Source organism: Cariama cristata, unplaced genomic scaffold (genome assembly GCF_000690535.1).
Source record: "Cariama cristata isolate BGI_N322 unplaced genomic scaffold, ASM69053v1 scaffold15764, whole genome shotgun sequence".
NCBI classification, from domain to species: Eukaryota; Metazoa; Chordata; class Aves; order Cariamiformes; family Cariamidae; genus Cariama; species Cariama cristata.
This window is the reverse complement of record NW_009611427.1, coordinates 25167-53048: the sequence shown is the minus strand read 5'-3', so window position 1 is coordinate 53048 and position 27882 is coordinate 25167. Positions and strand designations below refer to the sequence as shown.

Below are 27882 nucleotides of genomic sequence, written 5' to 3'. Positions count from 1 at the left end.
CAGTATTTCTGACTCTTAGGCACTATGATCTGGAAAATGTCACAATATTCTCTCAGCTACAGGCTGTGATATATATTAAATCCTATTTCCTAGTTCAAGGAGTATTCCAGAACATCTGCAATGGACCTTGTGTGTTCCCCCTTCACTTCTGACACCAGTGCAATTGATGATATATTTTCCTTTTCAACTACCCTGTCTCAGCCACTGTTACCTGGTTAACATACAAATTTTCTTCCTTACGATACAGTATTAGCAAAAGGGGTTTGGGAAGAAAAACATCATCACAAAATCCATGTGAGTTAGCAGATGAACAGTAATACAGAAACCATACATAAAGGCAAGCTTCCAGTTCTCCTTCTGGCTTACTCAGTATCACCTAGGTCGGGAGAATCCTAAACACAACCTGGCTGGAGGATGGCAGGACATTAGAAAGAAGCATACATCCCATCCCTTTATGTTTTTTCCTAAATGCTCATTCTTTTTGATTGTCAAGGACAGGATACTGGGCTAGATGAAGCATTGATCTATTACAACTGTTCTTATAGTACCTTTAAAAAAGTACATAAAAAATATGAAATTACACCAAAAAAGGAATTATTTCTTTTAATATATAAAATAGAAACAGAAAATTAACCTAAAACTGTTGGGTTTTGATATGCAGTTGAACATTCTAAATATTACTTTTGTCACAATGTTCAAAGTCCAACTCTTCTGAATCAGTAACTACACAAATTGAACACCAATTAAACCAATTTCTGAATACAGAATTCATAAATTCACATTATCTGCAAGAATAACATGTCTAAATTATTTACCTCCTTCTGATCAAGCTGCAGAGAAGATTTTATCAAATCACGAAGCGCAGTAAGTTGTTTCTTTTCTTCGTCTTGTGTCTGCTTTATCTATGGAAAGAAATCACCATCATATGCTTTCTGGATGCAACTTTAGTCTTTTTTCTTTAATGCATTCCAATACACCATTTTAGATGTCCTGAACAACCAGCTCAACTATTCCGTGTTTCTATAATATTTGCATTTATTTTCAGATTAGTCCACTCAATGTATTCACTTTCTATGCAAGTATTACTTGAAAAAAGCAAGCTAAAATGAATGTACAACTCCTCATGCTCTGTTCTGTTATGCTTTAATGGTTCACTATATATAACGCAACTAAATTAGCCTCTGAAATATTAAATAACTCCAATAAGCTCGACAGATGACTTAAGGAATGAAAATACAGTTTAAGTTAGCCACAAACTACAATTGCAAATGGGATTATTGCAATTCTGATTATAGAATACAAAAGCACTTGGGTGACAAGTGGGCATTAATTCCACTTTATTACTTGCCTTCAATGAACATCACAAGTTAATCCATTTCAAAACTGTGGTGCTATCAAGCAGTTTGGTTTTGAAAAATGAAAGTGGTAGCTAAAATTGGTGCTAAGAATGTAATCTGATTCAAAGATTCTCACTTTAAATTAGTTTTATTTTAATGTAACATTAAATTAGTAGCAGAATGAAAGCTACTTTTCCTAATAACTGTAAAAACAGATTATAAAGTTTAAGATAGTTAAGAGGTTTTTTCCTCAGTCTAGCTATATTCAAAGTCTCAAAGAACACACTTTTCATTTATAAGATACAAATGAAATATATACCCTTGTAGTTATATCTAAAATGTATTCATATGAACAAAATGTTTCCATTGTCAGACATTAAACTACTTATAAGTAAACTTACATTATATAAGTCAGCAGCCAACTTTTCAATATATTGTTTAAGTTTATCAGCTGTTTTCAAGCCATCTTGGAAGAAACTATAATGAAAAATACCTGTGATTTATCAGGAATACATATAATTCATAACACAAAGTAGATTGTCTTGTGGAGAACACCAAAACCAATAAAACATATCTAGCTCCTCAGATATTCAGAAATAAAAAAAGCACTCTTCCTAGTAGTTTTAAAGTATGGTATCTTTCAGCTGTGGAGATATACCATTGTGACTTTAACAAATACCAAATTAGAGAGAATATAGTTTAGCTTATTTTTATCACTGTTAGTCAACATGTTACCCCTTAGTAATTTCTAAAAACCTTTTTCCTGTTTTTAACTTTAGTAAAAGTATCTGTATGGTTGCCTCTGTGGTTCTACTGATGACAAGGTCATAACTTACTAGTTTCACCTCAAGGAATTTCAAAGAAATTACTGGCTTTCACAATGGTTTTAAAATTACATGAACCCCTAAAAACTACTAAATAGAATAAACAAACTATTTCCAAACTTACATTCTAAGTCTATGCCTCAGGAACTAAAATTCATTTTGTACGCAACATGCAAGGTTTTCCCTTGCCCTCTTTCTCCATCATTCCCCTGCCCCAGTCACTCACTTTCATACTCTCTCCTGAAAGACTACAGCCTAATAAGATGAAATTGCAGACACCTGGCAGATTACAATTATGATAAAAATTCCTGATGTAACCAAAACATATTCAAAACAAAGAGAAAACAAAGACTTATGTAAAAAAGAAAATTGTAACTAAAACTTAAAAGCATTGCACTTACTTGCATTGTGCATGATAATACTTAATAAGGTTCTGCAGAAGGTCCACACCTTTTTTTGTCTTGATTTCATTCACCTTAATAAGATACTGTACAGACGGTGAAAAACATGTTGATAATCATGCCTCACAACCTTCAATGGTTTTCAATCAATAAAACATCATTTGCTCAATGAATTAATTATCTCTGTGTTTAACCTGCTTGCTGCCACCAGTCCATCACAGTTAAGCAAAATATAAAACAATTAACAATTTATTTGGCCATTTCCTAAAAAAATTCAAACACCTCAAAAGATAAAAAAAAATTCAGGAAAAATTTTAATTTTTTACAACTGTCTGAAGATGTCTCTTTTTTAATGCTACTATAGTAATCACTGAAATATTCTAAAAATATAAATACTATGCAATTTAAAGTAATTGCCACTAAAATGTAGTAAAGAGAAGTATTAATGTAAAAGCAGTTTTATGGAACTAACGTATCACTATCATTTATCATTTTATTAGAAATTTTAGAAGGCTTCAGAAAGCTTGTTGGAAGAGAAATATCAAAAATGCTTCGTGAACTGCTCAACCATAAACCTGAAAAAATAAAAAATATTTCCATAGTATATTTTCAGCCCAAGAACCTTAGCATAATAATCTAAAAACAAAGAAAAGGAATAAACCAAAAAGAAGCCAAGTTTTGTACAGAGTTGCTAAAATAATTATCTTTATATTGCTGCACTATGTGACATTTCCTCCCTCCACCCCCATTAAACAACAAAGTAGATTTCACCACCTTTAAGTAAAGCCCACAAGGTACTTTTAAGTTATGGTGTCATAATTAAAAGCTGAGACTTGTTTCTTACTTCACACATCTGTAGCTGAAATAGCCGCCTTTCCTTCTCCATTTCCTCTGCTATCTCAGCTCCTGTTATTTCAGTTCTTATCATCCCATGCTGTTTTGCATGTTCTCTTTTTTCCTTTTCAATTTTTGTACTGAAATTTTAATTAGAAAACATTTTAGAGAATTTCTTCTACTACTGCGTGATCTAGCATTATTTAGGCAAAAAATAATAATCAAGATACATTAAAGAAGCTATTCTGAGTTCCTCTATGATACCAAATCCGACATTCATTTTTTTTTTTTCCAAGTGTCCAGAAGTAATGGAGTCATGAAGCTGCCCTTCCTTCCTTTCATCTTTTAACTCTTTTCTGTAGTTTGTGTGCTACTTGGGGGAAAAAAACAAAACCACACAAAAAAAAAATCTCATTCCTTCTATATGATGTGCTCCATAGCCTTCATCTCTACATATTGCAGTATGAAGCATACATACAAGAAACTACTGACTTGGCAGGAAAATGGCAGAATAACATAATCAAATATGTTTCATGCTCATAAGGCAGGAATTAAGAAAAACAATAAGGCAGTATATGAAGTTTACCACTTACACTAAGTGACATGACCTCCAGTCACTACATTTTCAGACAAAGCCAACACTGAAATTCTGAAATAGTGAAATGCAAATATGGAACTAAGAGGCCATCCTGAGACTTTAATTAGAGCTTTACAGTGTGGCTATCCTCTCATATCTATTCTGCAGACTACTGGATACTCCATTTGTAAGCATACTTAGATTTCCAATACAGAGTAGAAAAATCTAAAGTATTTTCTGATTTCTTTTTTTAAAAAAAACCAACCAAACAAAAAACCCTTTCTTCTCCAGCAGCCTTTTTGAGAAAAATAAACACTGAAGCTGAAGTTCTGTAAAACAGGTGACAAAGCACTGTGTGTTTATTAGACTGTTACTCCTTGCCAGGGAAAAAAAAATTAAAAAGGATTAATTTATTTGGTCTTGATCTCTGCTTTTCTCCAACTAAGAAAGGCAAAATGTTTACACTAAGTACACTGTGCCTCTAAACTTGACTTCATATTCGGTCTTGAACAAATTTGGGGAAATGGAAGTCTCAGAAATTTAAGGAACATCTCCTTCTTGGTCTTAATAAGCCCAAGTGAAATTTGCTTATGGGGGGTGGGCAGGAAAGTAATAAGACAACAGGCATCCTTCTGTTAACTTTCCAAGTTCAGAACAGAATCCCACCAATGATTCCATGTATTGAGTCTGTATGAGATACCTCTGTCTCATAAGCTCTGTTTAATGGCATTTGGTATAAATAGGCTGGCAAAAATATCCCTGATGTTACAAATCGCAATTTGAGAGGCAGAAATATATATTTTTAAAACAGTTTGCTGCCTACAGAAAACTATTCAATATTTTTGCAAAATATGCAACATCTGTAAGAACAAAATAACTAAAAAGGAACAAAAAAAAAAATTCTGCATGTAAATCTGAATGCTCAACTGAGTACGATGATGCAATTTTGGGACAGGAACCTCTTTTTTGCCTTAGATTAGTAATAAACTCATTTTCAGTTCAGTTATTCACAAGGATTTATCATCGTAATGAATTTTGAAGGAAAAAGTTATTATATGTAGGGAAGAAAATTATGCCAATAATCAATGTTTCAGCAGTTCTTAGTGGCCTGACTTTTTCTTTCATTGCTTTTTTCCCCTCCTGGTTAGACATAAATGAAGCAAAGCTAATAATAGGATTAGAAAGGGCAATAAATGAAAGGATACAAAATATGACTTAACTCCTGAGAGCTCTTGAATTCTGATAAAGCAACTACCCATCATTTCCTTGACAATATTCTGAACCATTCCACTAACAGTTCTGCAACTATCATACTACTTGTTTCCAACCTTCTATTTTTTTATAAATCATTCTTTACCCACAGAAGATATGTATTATAGCAAGAAATTATTTTTAAAACCACAGATATTTTAGAAGTCACACCAACTGCACTAAAATTTTTGCCTCTCAAAAAACATACAGTTCTGCAATACAGGACAACACATAAATCTCATAAAATTTACTATTGATAGGTTTTATGTATACGGTTATAAGAATGTATAAATGCCATCTGAAATCTCTACAATTCATTTTACATGTTCAGTATCTAACCATTAAGTATCTTCTTTACATTAAAGAAACACTGGGCAGTCATTTAATTACTTCACAGAGCACATAAAAATGTTTTCTTCCTATTAGTGCAGAAGAGAGATCTATAGAAGAGATGCCTTGCTTATATTCACATTTACATCCACAGATACAGTACATAGTTTGGGACCAGAAGGAGAAAGAAAACAAACAAACAACAAACCACAAAACCAACAACTACAAAAACAAGAAGGAGAAAAATACTTACAATTTTGTTTCATAATCCTTCCAGGCTTTGTCAAAAGGCTTTTTGAGGTCCTTAGGAAACAGAAAATTTGCTTAGAACATTTTAAAAACTTTGTCTTTACAGTTCAGGTATCAAGTTTTAAATAGCAACAAAAAATAGTTTTCTTTTAAAACTTTTCAGACAGCAGTTGAAAAAAAGACTATTTTTGAATCTTGTAAAGTATCGCTTCTTTCCTGTGTACATTAAGACAGGAGTTTACAATGACATTCTAAAGGAGCATCACAGTCATGCCAATTTTGAATTTATACTTTGGACTACATACAAAATACTAATGGATGCCAACGTAAGAAATAATCTCATGGGTGAATGGAAAACAGTCACAAGACTTCTGAACCTGAAAACATTTCCCTAAATAAAAAGTTAGTTTTCAAAACTTACCCCTTTAACACCTTTTAAGTCTCCTTTTAAGAGAGAATCCAAAGTGAAAATAACATTGTGGCTTAAACCCTGGAGCTAAAAAGAAAAACATAATATTGTTATCATTCAGAAAGATTTATTATGATCTTATCAAACTACTGCCAAGAAGTCTTTGAACTTCACTAATGAAGTTGCAATCACCTAAAAATTTCTAAATTAATAGCAAATTCAAGTCTGAGAAGAATTAATAAACATTCACTTGCATCAGACACAGATGCATTATAATTAATCTTCACTTACATAGGGTGATATAGAACCAGAACTTTAAAAACAGCATATAAGCAAAGTTCTGAAAGCACCTCAAGGTAAACTTCAGTCTCTCAAAGCAAACATTTGAATATTGCTTAATTATTTAGGAAGCAAATTAGGTTTTGGAACAAATGTTTCTTATAGCCTCCTGAGTAAGAAGCAAGGACCTGCTGTGCTACAGGCAGATAACACAAGGCACACGTTAATTCATCCATGAACAAAAGGAGCAAAGTCACCAGCTCTTTGATTATTCCCAACTATTTGGGAAGGCTGTTCCTTTCCTTGTCCACTGTGGAAATCTGGCATCTCCTTAAAATCTCAAGAGTTTAAATTTCACCCCATTAAGTCCATGCCTGTTTGGTTATATATCTGTGGAAATGTTCCATTTGTCTTTGCCAGTTTTAGGGTGGAAAAACCTAGTGCTGTGATCTTATCTGAACACACATGCTGTGTACAGTTCCTGAAGAGTCATGATCACAGGAAAAAGATGTGTATCAATATTATCCCAGTTTAGTGAGTAGTCTGTTGCCTCTCCTACTTCATCCCTCCCTTCATTTCACCCCCCAAAATACTCCATGAATTCTTCGGTTCCGTGCTAAGGAAGGATAGGGAGAATGATAGGAAGGCTGCAAGACACCACATCCTCTGCTTGTAAACCAAAGGACGAAGGAAGTGTTACATTAGTGTTTTTAATCTGCCATATACATATGGCCCAGCTCCCCTTTCCTACAAGGTCTTCTGAGAATATTTTAGTCCATGAAACTGATTTTTAAGTGACTTTTGTAAAACAGATAATCCACACAGACAAGAATATCAAACATCACTCAAACAGGTTTTCCAGGTATAATGTACCACTCACAAACTCCTCATATATTCAAAAGACATGTATGAAAAATTAAATATTCAATTTTTCAAAAGTGACTATGGAAATTTAAATACATGCACATAAAAGAAAAAAAATTCAAAGAAAGCTCTCTTGTATCATGGTTTACTTCTTTCATAGGCATAAAATAACGTTGTGATGAAACAAGGCATGACATGTGTGCATTCACTGCTGTTTCATGAGTCAGGGCTTCTTACGAATTTACAAGCAACTTCTTGTATCATGTCAATATTTACAAGAACTACATCCACTTTATATAAAATAGCATATTTTCCTTCACTAGGTTCACTATCAGTCCTTAACTGAAAAGAGAGAGAAAAAAAAAACAAAACAAAAAACCACAAAAAAACAACAGACTTGCTTCGTTCAACAAATACTGTTGGGAGAAAGGATTTCTGTAAGATCCGTTAGGGATTACTGCGAAACCCAGCCACAAGAGCTCAAGCACAGTTCAGACGCCCACTGTTCTAATGAAGCAGTCCTACAAAGCTCAGATCTCAAACTTGATGTGCATTATCCTCTGGAAAGCATGGGGGTCTCAGCATGGCAGAGGGGAAGGTGGACCTTTTGAACACAGGTTATTATACAGCTACTTAATTATCACCTGATAGCTTGTCAGTCACCCCTCAAGTTTTGTTCTTTTTAGATAGCTTCCAGATATCATGACTGATGAGGAATGGAGCACCTCTCCTATGAGGACAGGCTGAGAGAGTTGGGGTTGTTCAGCCTGAAGAAGAGAAGGCTCTGGCGAGTACCTAAAAGTGGGCTTGTAAGAAACATGAGGTCAGACTATTTAGCAGGGCCTGTTGCAAAAGGACAAGGGATAATGGTTTTAAAGTAAAAGAGGGTAGATTCAGACTAGGTATAAGGAAGACATTTTTAACAATGAGGATGGTGAAACATTGGAACAGGTTGCCCAGAGAGGTGGTAGATGCCCCATCCCTGTAAACATTCAAGGTCAGGTTGGACGGGGCTCTGAGCAACCTGATAGAGTTCAAGATGTCCCTGTTCATTGCAGAGGGCTTGGACTAGACGACCTTTAAAGGTCCCTTCCAACCCAAACCATTCTATGATTCTGTGACTATTCTTAGTATGAGATGGATTCAAATTCAGAAAACATGGCACACTTGTATCTTTACATTCAAGGCATCTTGACAACTGTTCTATGGGCTAATATTTTGTATTTTTTAAATTCACAAAATCTTACATTCAGAATGCATTCAAAGCAAGATAAAGGACAGCCACTAGAACATCTTGTGCTGCAGCCTCAAACAATAACATGAACACAGAGCAAAGGTTCTTCACTGCTTAAAAGATCAAGATCTGAGAACGGATTTTCTCCTTAACTGCAACAACAAAATTAATGCTCAAATATTGATTTTGTACAAAGCAAAAAAGCAACCTGATCACTTTTAGTGATTAAAACCCCAAAAGATTTTTTTCTTTACCTGGCTTCACTAAAGGAGTTGATAGCAGATAGTCTAAGCTTTGATTCTTTTTAAAGAGCTAGGTTCTGTTCTTCTTTCTGCTTAGCTTAAACATTTGCACATGACCCCCACACAATATTATTTCATAACAAAAATAAAAGGAGCCAGGGAATTTGTAGAAGATGCCTTTTTGCAATTTATCCTCTGTTGGCTTTTTATCTCAGTACATCACAACTAACAACTCCTTAGAAACGTCAATTTTGTTGGAGAAGGAAAAGAATCACGAATATTAAGCCAACAAGCGATTAAGGTAATACCTACTTCGTCACTACACAGATTAAAGAAAAGGTATTATTGTTTTCATTCTCAACCATTTCAATCAGTTTCCACTTAACAACCTAAATTGAAGTTCATATCTCAAATGTGAATTTTGAGAAAGAATATTCAAGAGATTTTTATCCCAGCCTAGCTCATAAAAACAGAGAGAACACAAATTTCTGCAATATGGGTGGATATGACAGACTTAAAGTACTTATCAGGGCAGGCATGAACAACAGTACATTACTATAGCTTTTTTTGTTTTTCCAAGTGTATTCATTAAGCATAACCAATTTAAGCCATTAACACTTGGCTTGAAATTACTGAACAGTAGCCAGCCTGTATGTCAGCTAGGAAAAAACCCAAACAACTAAATACCAGTGTCTTATTCCGATATGGTAAGATTTTGGAATAATTTATTATATTGTTGAAGATGTGACAAAACAGTAGCCCAAATAAATTGGAAACATATTTGATAAAGTAAAACAGTGTCATACCTAGAGTAAAATAAAGGAAAAATCCCCACAAACTTAACTGATGGAAACACATATGATAGTTTGGGGAGGAGGGATGTGAACAGAAGATAATTTGCCTGCAAAGATTAGCTGAGGAAAGGGAAGGGGGGAAAAAACAGGCTTTAAACATTTGGAAAAAGCCAAGCACCGTGCAAAATTAAAAAAAAAAAAAAAAAAAAAAAGTAATTTGCAAGTGCTTCAAATGTTCTTCCAAATCCTCATCTAGATCAATTTAAAGACATTGACACACTCAGTTTCACATAGTGGATCTTCACACAGCTTTTTAATGCAGTATTACAATGAACTACTGCATAAAGAATGAAACCTGGAACAGGAAAGGAGGTAGAAGTAGTAAAAAGCAGAGAAACCAATTCTGGTGGGACACTCCGAAATTGCTGAAAATGTAGACCAGTGTTGACAACGGCCAATCACAATGTAACTACCTTTACAAAATGTTACAGAAGTGGTCATTGTGTGTCATCCTTATAAGATAATCTTAACAACAACAAAAACCTCAGAAATATAACATGATATTTATAGGTTTTAAGTTTCTGATGTTATATTTAGTGGTAATATCAACAGTTTACAGTAAAATTTGCATAGTGACTTATTTGGTTTTGTTAAAATGATTAACGAATATGCTTTTATTCTTGACCTTGTGTGCAGAGCAATCATTTCAAAATGATGGTTTCCAGAAGTTGTGTATGTGACACTCTATAATTCTTTCACACAGAAGAAAATAAATTATTCTGTATCCTCCTTCTCATGAAATATGCATAATATCACAATTGATAGGAAAATATTTTATGAATCATAATTAAAACTCAAGATTTAATAAAAATGGATCAAAATTTTTGAAGTAGATTTTTGTTGCCTACTGTGTAAGTCTATTCCTTATTCCTCTTCCTGTCTTTAAAGATCATTTATTATTTTATTGTACTTTTATTTAATAAGGCAATCTGCTCTACGTAAAAAAAAGCCTATTAGCTTGCCATTCATCTTAATACTTACTGCCATTTTTTTCAATTCATTTTATTCACATAAGCCTCAGCACCTACTGTGGGGTTTTATCAGTGACATTATACAGTCTTCCCCTCAACTGCTTTTTCACTGTACCTCAACTTCTATTTCAATATTACAAAAATCTTTTCCTTTCAGTGTAATTGTATTAATTAGAATGATGCTTAAGAATAGCAGTGGGTCAAAGCAGAATTATCTATCTTGGAGAGAAGAAAGGTGGAAAAATAAGTGTTTTTAAAAAAAATACTGAGACATTCGTAAAATAAGTTTGTCTATTTGAGATTGCTGAATGAAGTAAATTAAGGAATAGTCTATTTTAAATCCCGTCAACAAGAATTTAGATAGATAATGCTCATAGTCTAGCCGAAATACAATTATGTTGTTTTGAATGAGTGTGGTTTCTTAAGTTAAAAGAGCTTTTTCCTCTCGAACAGTACTCCTTTAAATAAATAAATAATCCCCCACTTCTTGTTTACCAGTTGAAAGAAGTTAAAATTTCTGTTGAAGACCTGCAAGGAACGATGAGGTCCAGAGAGTTTCCAACAAACTTGAGTTCTAGTCCCAAAATGTCCTCAAACTGCACTTTAACACATATTTTAAAATACTTATTTTTAATTTTGTGCTAAATTAAGATTAAAGGAGGTCAAAATAAACCAGAATGACAGAAGTCTTTAAATAGGAAAGCAGATCCCTCACATATCTACTGGCCTTTAAAACTGTCAACATTGAAACAAAGAATGATCCAGGTAACAGGTCAGAGCAAAGCTCTTAAAGAAAGCAAGCTTCATTAGGGTAAGTGTGATCATCCTTAGATGAGTAAGTAGGTGATGAAGAAGAGGCAAGACTCAGAAGGCAGAAATAAGCACAAGCCTGAGAGGTCAGAAGTGACACCTCATTTTGAGCGTTGTTAGGGCCTGTGCAGTTTGAGATGTTTATAAGTGAATCTCAGAGGAGTGCAGAGAGTCAGGTGAGAATGTCTGCTGATACCAAGCTATTCTGGGTAATAAAGCAAGAGCCAGATATGAAGACTTGCGCAAGAACCTTGTAACACTAACCACTGAGAGAATGAAATTAAAGATTGAAGTCTATGCTGAAAAAATGTAGTGTGATGCATAAGGAGATAAAACTGCATAGAGAATCATGCTTAAGAAAGAACAATCATCAAGAAAAACATCTCAAGGAAAAAATACCTTGAAGTTACAACATAGAAACCCTTGAAAACATCAAACTCAATGCTCAGTAATCATACAGCAATCTGTCTTCAGAAAAGGAAATAAGAAGTGGAACCATCTGCACATTTTGCCCCCCTCATTTCAGAAAAGGGTACAATAGTACTAAGAGAAGATACAGAAAGGACCAAACAAGGACAATCCAAGTTGTGGAATAACTAAGACTCAGCTAGAAAAGTACCAGAGGAAGGGAAAGAGGAATAATAGCCATCCGTCAATTCCTGGGAGAAACACGGAAATTCTTACACTTTTTGTAAGATGTAAGAATCAGGGAACAATAAATGATCATGTTCAAAAGTAATAGAATTGACATTTCAGAGAGCAGTTTATTTTAGCACTCTGGAGGAATCCACCATATTCTGTGCCAAGCACAGCATACATTCAAGAAATCCTTAGACAAATTCATGGAGGCAATATTAACAAGGACTACAAAGCAAAAGATACCGCCTCCAACTCCAACGTCTCCGAGCTGAAGACTGTTTTCATGACCGCAGTACATGTGTTTGCTCTCTTCCTACATTCTTCCCTAAAGATTCACTCTTGGGCAACCGTCAAAGCCAGAGTACTGGTTACATGGACCTCTGACGTGACCTAAAACAGTTGTACTCGTGCTAGGGACTCTAGGAAAGAAGGTCTGTAATATTGTTTATACTTTACACACCAAAAAAGCTTGGAGATTGGCCCAACTATAAGAAAAACATAAAAGTGAAGCTACCTCTTTCTGAGTATGACAGCTATCAAACCCATGAAACATGATTTAACAAGAAATGTGGCTTCATTACTTTCAGTGTTCAAAGATATTTGTTATGACTACATTTTTATTATCCGGCTTTCAGAAGTTAAAAGGTCTAAGATGAACTTTAGATGAGACAAACCTTTAAACCACCTTCATAAGCCTAATATTTAAGCAATGGATACCACAGGGAGAATGGACTATTAACATCATTTCAGCACACTCCTTAAATCATTATTTTTCTTTCAAAAAGTAAAAGTTTCTCTTTTTGAGGCAAGACAAAACAGCCATAACTGATGGTATTGGATTTTTAACTGGAAAGACTTCCAGTCAGAGAATGATTTAAAATTAAGGTCCATAAGAAGAGATACATAACACCGTCAATCACTTGAGAATGATGCCTCAAGTGATGTCTCAACATTTATATTTTTCTTCTTAACTGCCAATTTATAATCAAACACAGCAAGTGTGTAATAATACCCTTTAAAGATAACGTCTGCAGAAATTATTGTGCTGGGTTTTTGAAAAAATCTGAAAGCTTCTCAAAAATTATCAGGATGACTAATTATCAGTCATCAGGATCATGCAGTTGTTACATTGTACTTTATTTTGGAAAAACTAAAAAACTAAGAAAGTTTGAAACTCCTCACCAGGTTCTTCAGCAGCGTTGATAATTCTTTAGTTAGCGTGGAAAATTTTACAAAAGCTGTGCCAAGATCTGGATTATCCCGACTTAAAAAATTACTTCCAAATTTATCTAGTACTTGTGCATAGTTTTCTTCATTTTGAACATGATCTGCAAAGAAAAATTAACAGTCAGAAAGTTTTTCTTGTCGACAGTCAATTATTTTAAGTTTACATATTGCAATATAGTGACAAACCAACTAACAAACAGTACTTTCAAAAAAGCCAGAAGTTAATGCATTTACCAAAAAATTACAATTACTTTAGTATTAAATAAAACTATTTAGCAATAGACATATATATGCAACTTGAATTTGTAATACATCAATGAAAAATGCTCTGCAGTTATTAATAAAGTAATAAGATCAATAAAAGGTCAATCAATATAAGTACATGTGCTCATTTTGTAAACAACATAGGAATTTATAATTGCCTACTGTAATGCAATCCTTTTTATTGCCATGTAGGACATTTTTACAGAACAAAAAAAGTCAGTATTATCAGATATAAAACTAATGAGACCAAGTCTGAATCTGATTGCAAGTTTTAAAAAAGAAACATGTCTTAACAGACAAAGATTCCTTTTTCACTCACTTTGTAAAACTGAGTTACCCCACAGACTGGGATGTATATTCGTATACAGCCAAAGACTTGCTTCAATATATTTAATGGCAAACTGGACACACAGAGGTCAGAACCAAGAAAATGAAAGTGAAGCCAGTGAAAGTGAGCAAAATGCTTAATTCAGAATTTCCTTCATCTTTGCATTACAGATCATTGTGCTCAAAATGTTTTTCCTGCTTCTGTTACTTTCCTTTCTGGTACTTGTTTGCATATTTTTTGTTACTTTCATTTTGGTATCTTTAAATAGAAAATTTGTCATTACAGACCTTTGGGACACACTTTATCACCTCCATCTCTCTTAGAGGAATATTGTTGGTATTAATTAAATCAACATGTCACATTAATGAGTTCTTAGTCTTACTATGTTTTCTTCTGTAAGCCACAAACACAAAACCACAGAGCTATTCCAACTAGAACAGTGTTCTGAACAATGAAAGGGGAGGTGGGGAAAGAGAGAATAGTTGCCTATAGGTACCATGTTTTTCCCGAAAAAACTTACAAGTTTTATATTCTTCAAGTTGCCAGATTGCCTGAGAGCATTTGAATTACAGAGGGGGAGGCAGGAGGAAGGAGGGGGGGGGGGGACGACACCCAAAAAAACCAACAGACATATGTTTCAAACAAAGCTCGTGGAAAATGTCCCACAATGCATGAATCTACTTTGACATTAACTAAGAGCTGATGAAGAGTTAAACAATAATACTTCTAAGGTATTACAGGTACTCAAAACAACAGCGCACTAAAGCTCCAACAAAAAAGAGTGAAGACCTATCAGAAGACAAAAAAAACCCCAACACCCAAAAAACCACAAACAAACAAAAAACCCACCACCCCATACCAAAATGTTTATTTACCAAAAACAAACACCAAACCCCACACATCAGACAAGCTACGTTCTAAAATCAGACATTGACACTGAGGTTTTCAAAAGGACAAATATTTCATCATATGTTAATACGGAGTTGTAATTCAAACAGTACGTTTTTAATAAAACTGTTACAAAAGCATACGGTTTTAATCAAGTAGTTTAGCATTAAAACCAAGGAAACCACTATATAATAATAAAATATGCATTTTGTTTTGATGTAAAAGCTGTTGCATAAATATACACAGAAGACTTTATCTAAGAAAGAGTTTTGGCTTATACAGCCCTGAGCTAATAAAGCTTAAATGTACCCAACTGTGCTGAAGGAAACGGAAGGATAATGGAACAAGGTTGGAAAGAAATCTGCTAGATCATGGAACCCCTGTCCTTGCCTGTGAAGCACTTCTAACCCCACGATATTTCCCAGCATTTTGATTCTAAGAGCTGTATTGTTTCATAGAGCATTTTCAAAAGTAATTTTGTAAAGAAACTGAAAAAGAGCTGAAGACGACCATTTCCTTTATCTGTGGAAAGGCAAAAGAAATTCCCAGTCAGAAAGGGGAAGCAGGAAGCAGATCATTGTTGTAGAACAATATGCAGGAAATTCTCAAGAATCACAGATTGCAAATCACCTCAAACTAAAAATGAGGCCTTGATTATGATGTAAAAGGAATACTACTGTAATTACCACACATACAGACACAAAATTCAAGTACTGTGTAAGAATAATAAATTTTCAATTTTTACAGAAGTATCAATGTAAATCTTGTAAAAGGAGAGGAAATATTTTCTGTTGAAGAGGTAAGGCAGTTCCCTAGTTCACCCTAAAGGCACATAGATGAAAAATTGAATCTGCAATGTAGCCTATGCTAAACCGCAACATATGAAAACCAACATGCTTAGAGCAAAGAACATGCTTAACCTCTCTGTAGGTACCTCATGCAAACATAGAAATGACTTCCTAGTGCCCTAATAGAATTTCCTTTTCATAAAGAACTAAGCTATAACATGCATGATGACATTTAGTTCCTTAGATACAAGTACTGTAGGAAGGACTTTAATAACCCTAGACAGCGAAACACAAACACTGACAGCAGTACATACAAAGGATAATGTTTGCCTTCTAGAACTGGCTCACGTCTTCTCAATATCATAAACAAAGATCAGTACTGTGATAAAAACAGAACAGCTTCCCCAGACAGACATCCTCCTCCTCCAGCAGCTCCTCAAGAGATGCCAGAATCACGGACAATTGAGGATGGGCTCTGCACCCACTGACGAGGGCAGCTCCCTTCAAACGGAAGCTTGGGAAGGGAAAGGGGCTCACTAATCATCCCCGCCCCCCGCGATGGGATCTGGCAAGGCAGCCAGTACCTGAGCCTGCGCTGTGGACCTCGCTGCAGAACGGCAGATGTAGTATAAAGCAAGACACTGGACCGGATACAGCAGTGCTATTTTCTGAGCTGAAAGACACGCATCTTTTCTTCTCCACAATCCACACCTTCAACTCTGAGAAATAGCGCAGAATTTACCTTTGTTTTGAGAAAACCCTGGTAGGGCCCAATGCACAGCGGTGTTGTGGCATCCCTTACTTCTGTGTTATAATGTGTGTATTGTGGATTATATGTCAGGAGGAAATGATACAAACACATCTGAAGATGCAGATGCAAGGAACTGCAGAAGCAACGACAGCCACAGCAGCTTACAGCAGCACTCACCAGAAGCAGACAGCACACTCGCTCTGAGCACCGAGCACTGCGGAGGCTCAGGCTTAAGGACTCGCAAGGCTGAATCCCACCTTGTTCTGCTGCCCCAGGCAGTCACCTGAAGGTGTTTGTGCCTCAAGTCACCTTGTGGTAAAATTTTCCCAGGACAAAGATAGAAGACTTAAATCAGATTCCCAAGGCATATAAAGAATTTGTACTCTTTCATTGAAACTCACAACTTCATTCATTAAGTGCTATGTTTATATCCCCTTCAAAAGTTACCAGATTTTTAGCATATGCTTCTGAACCCTGTGAAATTCATGCTTACTTGTGCATATTAGCAAGGAAACGGAAGAACAAATACTGTGAAGAGAGGCTGAAGAACAGCCTTTGTATACTGGAGCTAGAATCATAGAATTGTTTAGGTCAGAAAGGACTTTTAAGATCATCGAGTCCAACCATTAAGCTAGCACTACCAAGTCCACCACTGAACTATGACCCTAAGCACCATGTCTACACGCCTTTTAAATACCTCTAGGGATGGTGACTCTACCACTTCCCTGAGCAGTCTGTTCCAATGCTTGACAACCCTTTTGGTGAAGAAATTTTTCCTAATATCCAATGTAAACTTCCCCTGATACAACTTGAGGCCATTTCCTCTTGTCCTATCACTTGTTACTGGGGAGAAGAGACCAACCCTCACCTCACTACAACCTCCTTTCAGGTAGTTGTAGGGAACGATCAGGTCTCCCCTCAGCCTCCTCTTCTCCAGGCTAAACACCCCCAGCTCCCTCAGCCGCTCCCCATCAGACTTGTGCTCCAGGCCCTTCACCACCTTCGTTGCCCTTCTCTGGACACGCTCCAGCACCTTGATGTCTTTCCTATAGTGAGGGGCCCAAAACTGAACACAGTACTCGAGGTGCAGCCTCACCAGTGCCGAGTACAAGGGGAAACATATCACTAAAATTAAAGACTTAGATTTCCTTTGTCTAAACCAGTTTTGTTCAGATATATTACCGTGCAAACACTGAAAAAAAAAGTTAAATAGTGCACAGAAGAAATACACAACTCTTTCCTGTCACTGATTATACTTAAATTACGCCCAAAGAAACCTGCAGAACATCTAAATTACTGAGAATTACTTCTGCATATCTGGTTAAGTCCAAAAAAAAAAAAAAAAAGAATCTTGATTCAGGATCCTGATCAACTTGAAACTATTTTTATGTTGCACTTATAAAACGGCTTTGTTCCATGGGTAGCCAGAGGAAAAATAACCAAGGTCAGAGCCAAGTTGCATTTATGAATGGAAAAACATACACATGAAAAAAAGACTCAGAAAGACTTTAGAAAAAGCAAGAAAGCTGGCAAGGTTAAAAAGGATGGCAAAAGAAGTTTTTTGAAGTAAGAAAGCAACTTTTCTCATTTCATCTTTCACAAAGCTGAAATCTAATGAAAAAATAATAGAAAAGAAAAAAATATTTGACCACCATATTATCATCTGGACTTGATAACAGTAATGCCTTCTGGACTGAGATTGCTGAAGGGAAATGTAATAAAAGCCTCTTTCAAAGATTTCCAGGGCAAGGAGCATCTCAGAAGGTCTGTAATGTTCTCTAGATCATCACGGTGTAAGAGTACTGAGAGATTAGCCAGCCCAGAAAGGTAACTGACTTCTTTTTGCATCCATTTTCATCGCTGATGTGCTTGAAGTTCTCATGGAAGAATTTTCTTTCAACTCTGCTTCACAGGATTTATACCAAGACCAAGAGCTAACAGTAGAATTCAGCTGACAAAAAGAGCAATGGCAAGTCACTTAGACCCACATACAGAAGAATAAAATAGGCAAACTATACAGTTGCAAAGTAAAGCCTCTTGCTTGTAACAGCCTCAATACTACAGGAAGAACGAGAGGCAAATATAATAGCTATTTTTAATAAGAGCTCCCGAGAGAACTGAGAATTCAAGTATGCACCAGCAAAGCAGTAATGCTGATATACTCCTCCTGCAATTCATAGAAACTACAGTGCAGAACAGAATTGGTGGACATGTGGATAAATACAAAATGCTGAACAACAAACATAAGTTTTACAAAGAGAGATTTTTACATCAAAAAACTGCCCCCTCCAAGGGATCAACAAGCATACGGGGAGAGGAACTCCTTATTAAATGATCTGTTTGCATTTCTGAGAAGGTCTGCCCCACACCAAAACACTAAAAGGAACTAAGCAAACTAAGTGCGATTAGCCTCACACAAAGGAAAACAGGTCAAAAAGATGTGGTGGGGAAAGGAGAGAATAAAGAGTTAATTTTCCCAACAGAGCGAGGTCACCAGTGAAGTCCTGTATAAAACAGTGGTAAGGCCCACATCATTTAACAACATATAAATGAGTTGGGAAATAAGATTCATAGTGATAAACTAGATGATCTTTAAGGTTCCTTCCAACCCAAACCATTCTATGATTCTATGAAATTCCTTAGACAAAATGAATTGTAAAAGTCCATTAAGAAGTATCAAGCATCACAGTATCAGTCTTGACTCAGGTAATTCCTGGCCTTCACACCATTGTGAACCAAGAAAGTGTTAAAACAAACAAAACAAAACAAAACAATCACTCCATCTTTGCACCAGTTTTCTACTTCAAGCATCTGCTGTTGATTATTGCGTGAGAACACATGGACTGCTGGTTTGGCTCAGCACCTTTGGTCTTGCATGGATTTTATGTTTTTATTTTCTCTATTGTCTAAATTCTTTTAACTATATTTGGGAGTCATACCAGGGAACTAATGAAAAAGAGCTATTGAAAAATCTACAACAAAACTAATTGTGCAATCTACTTCTGTTACAATTCAATCCAAATGTTATGGAAAAGCTAGTCAGAACAGATTCTCCATTAAGTTCAAGCACCACTGACATAAGACGGCTTCCTAGTTACAGATGCAATCTATCATGCCAGAAATAAACAGCAAGCCAGATAACGAGGAAGTGGTGAGAGAGGCATCAATTTGTATGTCTCACTGGATTTCATTAACAGAACTTTCCCAAACAGTACTTTCAGACAGGGAAAAAGAGATGGGACCTTTCTAAGGGATTTCCACATTTCTGTGCTGGTATGTTTTCATTTCCACAGCAGTAGATCTAAATCTAAATACGACAAATGGGTGAGGGATGTGCACAAAAAGCAGTTGTGTGACATTTAAGCTCTCTTTGTAACAGAAGGGAGTCCCTTGCGGTTCATAACTCAGCAATGAAGAGGAACAAACCATCACACCAGAGGGCTAGGGCTTTCTGAAGAATTCTGTATGAGACATTGCATTGTGTGAGTGTCACTGTTCAAATGTTACTTCAGGCAAAAAACAAAACCACAAAAAAAATAATCCCCAATACAATCCAAAAAATCCTAGCTATGACTTTTGGTAGCGTATGAACTGGATTAGTGAACTGAAAAGAAAGGAATTTCTATTGTCCCTGAATAACCATTTCTCACTGGCCCAGCTAGAGTTCTCAAAGGAGATTATGAAGCACAGGATTTAAAAAAAAAAAAAATTCCTACTCTAGTAGTTTAAATATGGTCTCACCTTCTAGCAAACAATTAAATTTGTAAAACTAAATTCCAATTTTGAGTTCTCAAAATGTAGTTAGAGGCTTTCTTTTGAAACATGAAAATAGTCACTTAATTCTTGCTTGAACTGATAAATGACAATGCATTTTACAGCTGTTTTTAGTATGTTTTATGTGAAGTTCAACATCAACAAAATCCACTTTTATCACTGAAGTATAAGAAAATAGCTGGCTTAGCAATTCTCTTCGTACAAGCAGGCAAAAGAAGTTTGAATTTAAATTCAGTCACTTTATTTTTATACTTATTTTTACAATGCTTCACATGTATAACACATGCTTTTAGTCTTGTTCTCACTAACCCTAGTTTATGTTTATGAACTACTGCATGAATTGCCTCCTGTGCGCACCTTTTCAAATTATAATGTAGCCTATCACGACAGCATTCTGAAGAGTGAGCTAGAGTATTATGTATAGTGCTTTCTTTATCCAAAAGAATTCATACTAACTTGTACCTTTGAAATAAGACTTGTTCAAAAAAAGAAAAGGAAAAAAAAAAGGGGGGGGGGGGGATAGAAAAACAGCTACCTAACTATCTTTCGTCCTTTTTAAGTGCAGAGGCAGCCAAGTAAAACCATTAATGAAACTTCTATTGCTTTTACTCAATGCAATTAATTAATAATATAGTATGGCCTACTTACAAGCACTGAAAACGATACTACTTTCACTACAAGACTCAAATCAAATGATAGCTAAAATCTCTAGTGTCATTTATATATTTCAAAACCAGCAGAACACTTTTCATGTGTTCTACAATTTTCATCAGTTTTGAAATTCTGTAAGTAGGTACTTTCAAATGGAAAAGCTGCTTGGAACATCTGAATACTTCTCAAAGCACAAACCTAAATGCACATGTACCAAATACTCTTCTCACTTTGTATCAGGCTTCACAGTCTACTGGGAGAACTTTCATCACCAACTGAGGTTACAGAAAAGCTAATTAAAACAGGGTGCTAGTAGAACAACAATATTATTGATTGTCAGAAGAGAAAAGTTAAGAATCTACAATACATTAAAAAACCCACACACTTCCATAAACAGGAGTTAATGGGACAGCACACACAAAATAACAGAAACAAAAACCACTCAGAAGCGGCTCTGCGTAAGGAAAATATTTGCTAAACTGATTATTATTATTGCTAAAGAATAGGAACTGGGGTTTTCTAAAATACAGTATTTACAGTCAAATGGTTATTAGTTATTGCCTTTGGCACAGTTTTTAGACCTTAAGAGAAACAGAAGTATAAGCCAGGTATACTTTATGACATTTTTAAAACCTAATTTGTATGTTGATTTGTGTTTCATTTGTCATTTGTTAATTATTATTCATTAGTGAACTCAAACTGATTACCAATTCATATTCCAGTCACCTATCCTCTTATCAAAGTTATTACTACAGCTCCAAAAAATTTCAACAGTGTCTTCAAACAAGCAAAGTAATGATAAATCTCCACTATTTTAGGTAAGAAGGGAAAGACATCATTTTTACTGTACACATTATGAGGTGAGAGCACGTGTTGAAGCAACAAAACACATCTACCTGTAGATATTTCTTTTTATTTATTTTTTAAACTTTTTAACAAGTTCTCATTCTTACTTCACTTAGAAGTGCACTCTATAAATTCAGTCTAGGACACCGTCTTGTCACTGTTCTAGCTGAAGGTAACTGCTTGAAATGTTATGACAGCAGGAAAATTTACCCAGGGGAATTGTCCTACAGACCTTTGAAAAGGAATATGAGGGTGAAAGAATTGGAGAGCACATTAATCTGTATAATCAGAAACAAAGCAAGCAAATTTAAGTCCAAACACTCCTAAACAGATAAGCATGTCTTATGCCATACACTTTACCAGGATAAATTGCAAGACACTTCTCAAACTTGAAATCAAATGCTTAAGTTCTCACGTAAAACTGAAAACAAAGTCATACCTTGCCCCGAATTATATATTGCTTTCACAGATTTTTTCACCTTCTGTAGTGCAGTTCTGTCTTGATCCAATGCCTACAATAACAAGAAATAAACAAACTTTAAATATTTACTTCCTTGATCAACAGACTATAACATTTAAAAAGAAACCCACAAAATAAGCAGTTTCACAGGCTGGAAAAAAATGCAGATACAACATATTCAGCCTGCAGGAAGGTCCAAGGTCATTCAACCCCTTCAAGATGAACTAAAGAACTGCAATGAAAACGCTCTGAAGGCAGAGTAGAGCAGTAGTGACAGTGCTGAAAGAAAAACACTTTTAGTTTTGCAAGGGACAAAGCATTTATTCAAATTGTAATATATTTTGAAAAAAACCCCAAGAAACAGTTAGTAGATGCTTCTACTATAGCCCTGTAGTTTCTACTACAATTAAATTGCTTGTTAACTTCCATGGTTTTCCCATAGCAACAGGCTTCCAACTACAGACACAGATTATCACACTAACCTCTTACCCCAAACTCCGCAACAGAATTTTATAAATACAGAAGATGAAAAGTAGCAAATCAAAATAAAAACACTAAGACCTCATTTTGTGCTACATAACGTGACTGAAAGGAAACATTTATAATAATACTCAAATATGCATTTTCAGGATTCTGTCATTCCAAATTTCAAATTTTCTGCAACAAACTCCAGAAGAAAATGTTATTAACTAATGATGAATTTAGGAGTAGATTTCTAGGTACTTTCTTTTTTAAGCAACATAACTCTGAATCTGATGTAAGAAATCAAATTAACATGAGAAAGAACTATTATGACAAAGCAAAAAATAAAAGTAAACATTAGTCTAGACTTGTGGAACTAAGAAACTTAAAAGCCACATACTGGTACTGTGCACAGTGATCCAATTAATTTCACTAAGCATGAGTTTTGGATATTCTGCACACTTAACACGTTGTACACAGTTCCCTGCTATCCATGGAGAACATCCACAGAAATGTTTAAATGATTTCCTATATTTTATTTTCTCATTTACATCATAGGCAATTTCCCATCACGTAAGTAACGTTAGCTCAATATCTCAAGTTTTAATGAAGCTGGCATCGTTTAAATCGCTGAAGATTGTAGAACTTGTACTCAGCATTACTGTCAGGATAGCAGCCCAACTGAGCCCGTTAGCTATTGCAGACCATAAAGTTCAAGTTGCAGAGATCCTTGGGTAGCCATCTTATCCAAATGGCTTAAAGCCTGGAGCTCCTGTGGGTCCGATATCTGAAGACTGGCTGACTAAGGTAGGATGGCAGCTACTCCTACGGCAGGGCGTACCTCATGACAGAGGGTCATCACCAGCAACACTATGTGTGAAAACTTAACCAGTAAGCAGAGCTTTCACTGCCAAAGTTGAGACGATTAAAGCGTATTGCACCAGGCGTTAAGAAGCTCTAAAAAACCACAGCAGGATCTCCAGGTCAACTAGAGTGTTAAGCACTGAAATGGTCATACATGAGGGTACCGCTCCTAGGTAAGTTCAAAACACAGAGTGTTTTGGTGTATGCACTCTTACAGCAGGAACCCATACCAATTAATATAACATATACTAGTTCTATTTTGGAGTGGGCAAATTTCAACCAAGCAAAATGTTATAGTGGAACACTACATGAAAGTCTGTAACAAAAGAAAATGTAGTGTTTCTGTTCTTTAACTGAAAATCACTGTATTCTCAAATCACACAGCCACTTCTGTGGTAGCTAAAACTAGAAAGTTTCAAACCACAGAATTTATCTAAGTGTTTTCTAATACTATCTATCCCTAGTTTTTAATTTGCAGCAGAACAATGGATTCAAACATTCAGAACTTTGCTCCCCAGTAAAACGGTGGATTTTACTTGACTTTCATCTTGCCAGAAAGAGTTACAATTTTTAAATTTAATACAGTATCAGGAACTCTGTGTCCCTTTTCAAGACAGGCACAGCAAGTGATTCTCCTTAGATTCCTTTGAAAACGCTGTCAAAAGCTTTTGCTTCTGCCTGCATGCTATGCTAGACAGTTGTTACCATACATTTCTACTGAAGTTCTCTCCATCTTCAATGACCAGAAAAAAAAAAAAAAAAATATTATTGACTTGTCTATTCAGAATTTGAATGCAGGATAGTGTAAGAATTTGAAACCAGTATTTTGGAAAAAAGACAACAGTTAATATTGATGAGATTCAGAGACAAAACTTTGTACTAAGTTCTAATATTGAAGCAAACTGGACACTCAAGAGGAGAAAACAAATACAAAAACTCCAAAAAAGATGGTATTTGTTTCTAGGACAACAGACTAGAAAAATCTTCCAAACTGAATTTGATATAGAATTAAATTTAATCACTAATGTGGGAGCAGGAGAGAAGGGAACATTTATTATTTTAAGAGAGCAATCACTTAGCAAAGCAATATACGGAGATGACATCCACTGCCTGAAGGAGCCAGTGATCTAAGTCAGAATGACATCACAGGTCAATTTTGTATTTTTATATTTGCAGAGATGATCTTTACATGAACTAGTTCTTCTTAGTCCAAAACTCTCTAAATAAAACAAATCCACGCACGCTTATAACCGTATACCAGGGCAAACTGTAAAATGCCTACCGCAGTGGGAACTCAATCCTATGTAGGGTTCTAGGTCCGCAAAAACCGTTACCCAGGTTTTTTTGGGTGGCTATGGGTGGAGATTTTTTGGTTGTTGTTTGGTTTTGTTTTGTTTGTTTTATATAACTGTAGGTAGTTTGTTTCCAAATATATTACATTCCTTTTGAATGTCTTTTGCTAACAATTTTTTGCTGCACTCTGCTGCAAAGGAATTAAGCTGCATATCTTTACTCCCATCTTAGAAAACACAAAATCTGATCTTCCAGTAAAGCAACATACATTTATATTATTGAAAACTACAAAGCCTTACAGAACCAAGGAGTCTCTGTGACGATCCCTAGGCATTCAGATGCAGTCCTTCCTATATACTAAACTCTTCCCTCATCACCACCCATTCCTGGAAAATGCTTCCTTCTCTGTTTCTGTGATACTACCTCCCAAGAGGCCTTTTTAAACTTCGCTGGGACAGTGTTTTCTTACCCTCTAATTCATTCTGAAAAGACAGATAATTTACTAAAGGTACCTGCAACACAGATTTGCTACCTCCTTGGCCAAACAAAGCTTTCTTCTTGAAAACGGTCATCTTGGAGACAAGATCCATCTTTATTCAAAATAATAGAAAATTAGTGCTCACAAAAACCCCTGAGACATATTAGTGAAGAAATGAAGGAAAAAACCCATATTTAATCTGCTTATATAAAATTAAACAAGGAAAGCTCCTTGCTCCTCATACTCAGGAGATTCGCTATGCACATGCCCTTTCAAGGTTTCATATTCCTGCATTCCCTTATACTGAAGCTTATGCTCAGGAAGGAAACTCCTGATCATGCAAGATCAGCTCTAAGTAATCAGTTTGGAATCCTCCAGACAGTCATCCAAGATTTAATTTCTCCTTTTAGCTAAAATTTACCTCCTTTGAACCTAGCCTGCAACTTCAAACCACCAACCTAGTTCAAATCCGTACTACTGAAGAAAGCAGAGTCTCTCCTTCCTCATACCAGAGCGCTCATGTTGGCTATGCTGTGATCCAGTTCACGGGCTGCTGTGGTGACCTCAGCTCCATGAAAACCAGGCTCTCCCGTTCAGCACTACAGATTTAGCTCACCTTCCATCACTGCATTGCACACTGATACAAATTTGTACTTAGAGCTGCCATTTCACATTCAGAGGTAAGACTTCTTGCAGCACCCTGCCTCTTAACATGTACATTTACTGGTAACTATTCATACCAATGTAAAAATTGGAAAACTTGTCCACTTGAGGAAACGAAATCAAATTAATTTTGGGGTGAAGGGAAGGCGAGTCCTCCCAATGAATCATTTCACTGATGTAGACCACTGGGTGGCTGCATATACACTTTCACCAGCATGACAGAGTGCACAGGTCAGTACCAGATCAGAAAAGGTGTACGTTGACATCCCATAACCCATACCGCAGCCCTCTCTGGTAGTCGAAGCAGAGCCGTGCACTGCTGTTCACACAGACAGATGCTGCTTTTGCCTCTCGTCAACCCTCTAGAACCTGATCTCTTCTCAGTAAAGGGTATTTCTATTTTCGGGCCATGCTCTGTTTTAATAGCTACTAAATTTTAAACCAGAAGTTATACTACTGTACAGTGTGTAAAGTGCTAGAATCTGGATTGCTATCTATCTTTGATGTACTAAAAATTGCCAAACTCACATTTAGATAGACCACTAATTGTTTCTTTAGAACCTTGCGTCTTTTTTTTTCTGCATAGATACATAGGTATTTGTGTGCATGCACGTGTGTAGGTACATGTATATATTTGCACGCATGTGTGTGTATGTAAGAGTCTATATACTGGAGATCATACTTAAGAATATTTGATGTACTTATTCCTAATAAACATGAAAACCATGGTTTGAGCAACACAAAAAAATCTTCCTTTCTTGACTGATGTAAAACTACTATTACAGAAACTGATCACAAAGTGTTTCGTATAGATATTAAATTTAGCTCTTCTAGAAATCAGCATCATCTTACAGGCACACATTTGCACAGAGGAGGCTACGGCCCCTTCAGCCCACTAGAGCTACTAAAACATCAAACGTGTTTTGTGTAGCTTGCAAATCTTTACAATTTGAAGAGGAAAAAAAATCTCCACTGATTTTTGTTTCAGCCTTACCATAATAAAAAGACAAGAGTGGCTCAAGACACTGACAATCACATTAATATGTCAGCATACATTATTAATCCCTTCAAGTAGATGATTTTCCAGAGGAGATGCATTTTCCAACTGGAACAAACTGTTCATCCTCATATCAGAGGAAGTTTAGAATTTGACTCAATTTGTTGGAGGTTTGCACTGGAAAATTCTATATCCTACCACTACCAAAACACAGCCACAAAAATAATATACCAAAACAGAGGTGTTTTAAACAATTACAATATTTTGCACAAGATAAACCCATGACAGTAGCTTGAAGGTTATTAGAGCATGCACAACCTATGCACTCACGCCAAAAAACCCTCCCTGTATTTTAAGAAATAATTTTCATCTATTATAAAAACAATCCATGTGAAGTATAAAATGTTTCAGGTTATACACACAAACGGGTATAATGAATGGTTGGTAGTCACATGCATGTATTGTCAGATGCAAGATCAATTATTTCATTGAAAATACATGGAATATATATTGGCTTCAAGGGACTAAAAGTACTAAGTCTTTCACTCATAAATTTACACGCTAATCTAACCCTGGCACAGAAGTGACTGTCAGTTACTATTGTCTGTACTAGAAAATACACTTGCCATCTGCTCGAGTACCCGTTACAATATCCACGTAACGAAGTAGAGCAATCAGGTTGCCCAGAGAGGTGGTGGAAGCCCCATCCCTGGAGGCATTCAAGGTCAGGCTGGATGGGGCTCTGAGCAACCTTATCTAGTTGGAGATGTCCCTGCTCACCGCAGGGGGGGCTGGACTAGATGACCTCTAAAGGTCCCTTCCAGCCCAAATGATTCTATGATTCTATGAATGGTACCTTGCAAAGTTATGGCTGTTCAGCACCAGTATCAGTTTTCTTCACAATAAAATCCAAACTTTATCGGATGGATAAACAACACAGAGTAGACAGGTTAATAAGTTATTTACATGCCACTGGAATTGCAACAAGACAAAATCCCATGCTTTCCCCAAGGAAATACAACCAAAGGAGAAGACAAGAGTCA

At 35.8% G+C, this 27882-nt stretch overlaps 1 protein-coding gene across 1 annotated transcript; it reads right to left on the bottom strand.

The window, feature by feature from the left end:
* Positions 1–815: 815 nt before the first annotated feature.
* On the bottom strand, positions 816–22134 carry LOC104160192 (arf-GAP with SH3 domain, ANK repeat and PH domain-containing protein 1-like; the record flags this gene model as incomplete). The annotated part of the gene is made up of 8 exons (XM_009698263.1): positions 816–902; positions 1739–1814; positions 2563–2648; positions 3407–3536; positions 5808–5857; positions 6225–6299; positions 13288–13433; positions 22062–22134. Coding segments are annotated over 8 exons (723 nt in total), but the record flags the coding sequence as incomplete, so codon positions are not given.
* Between the last annotated feature and the right edge of the window lie 5748 nt (positions 22135–27882).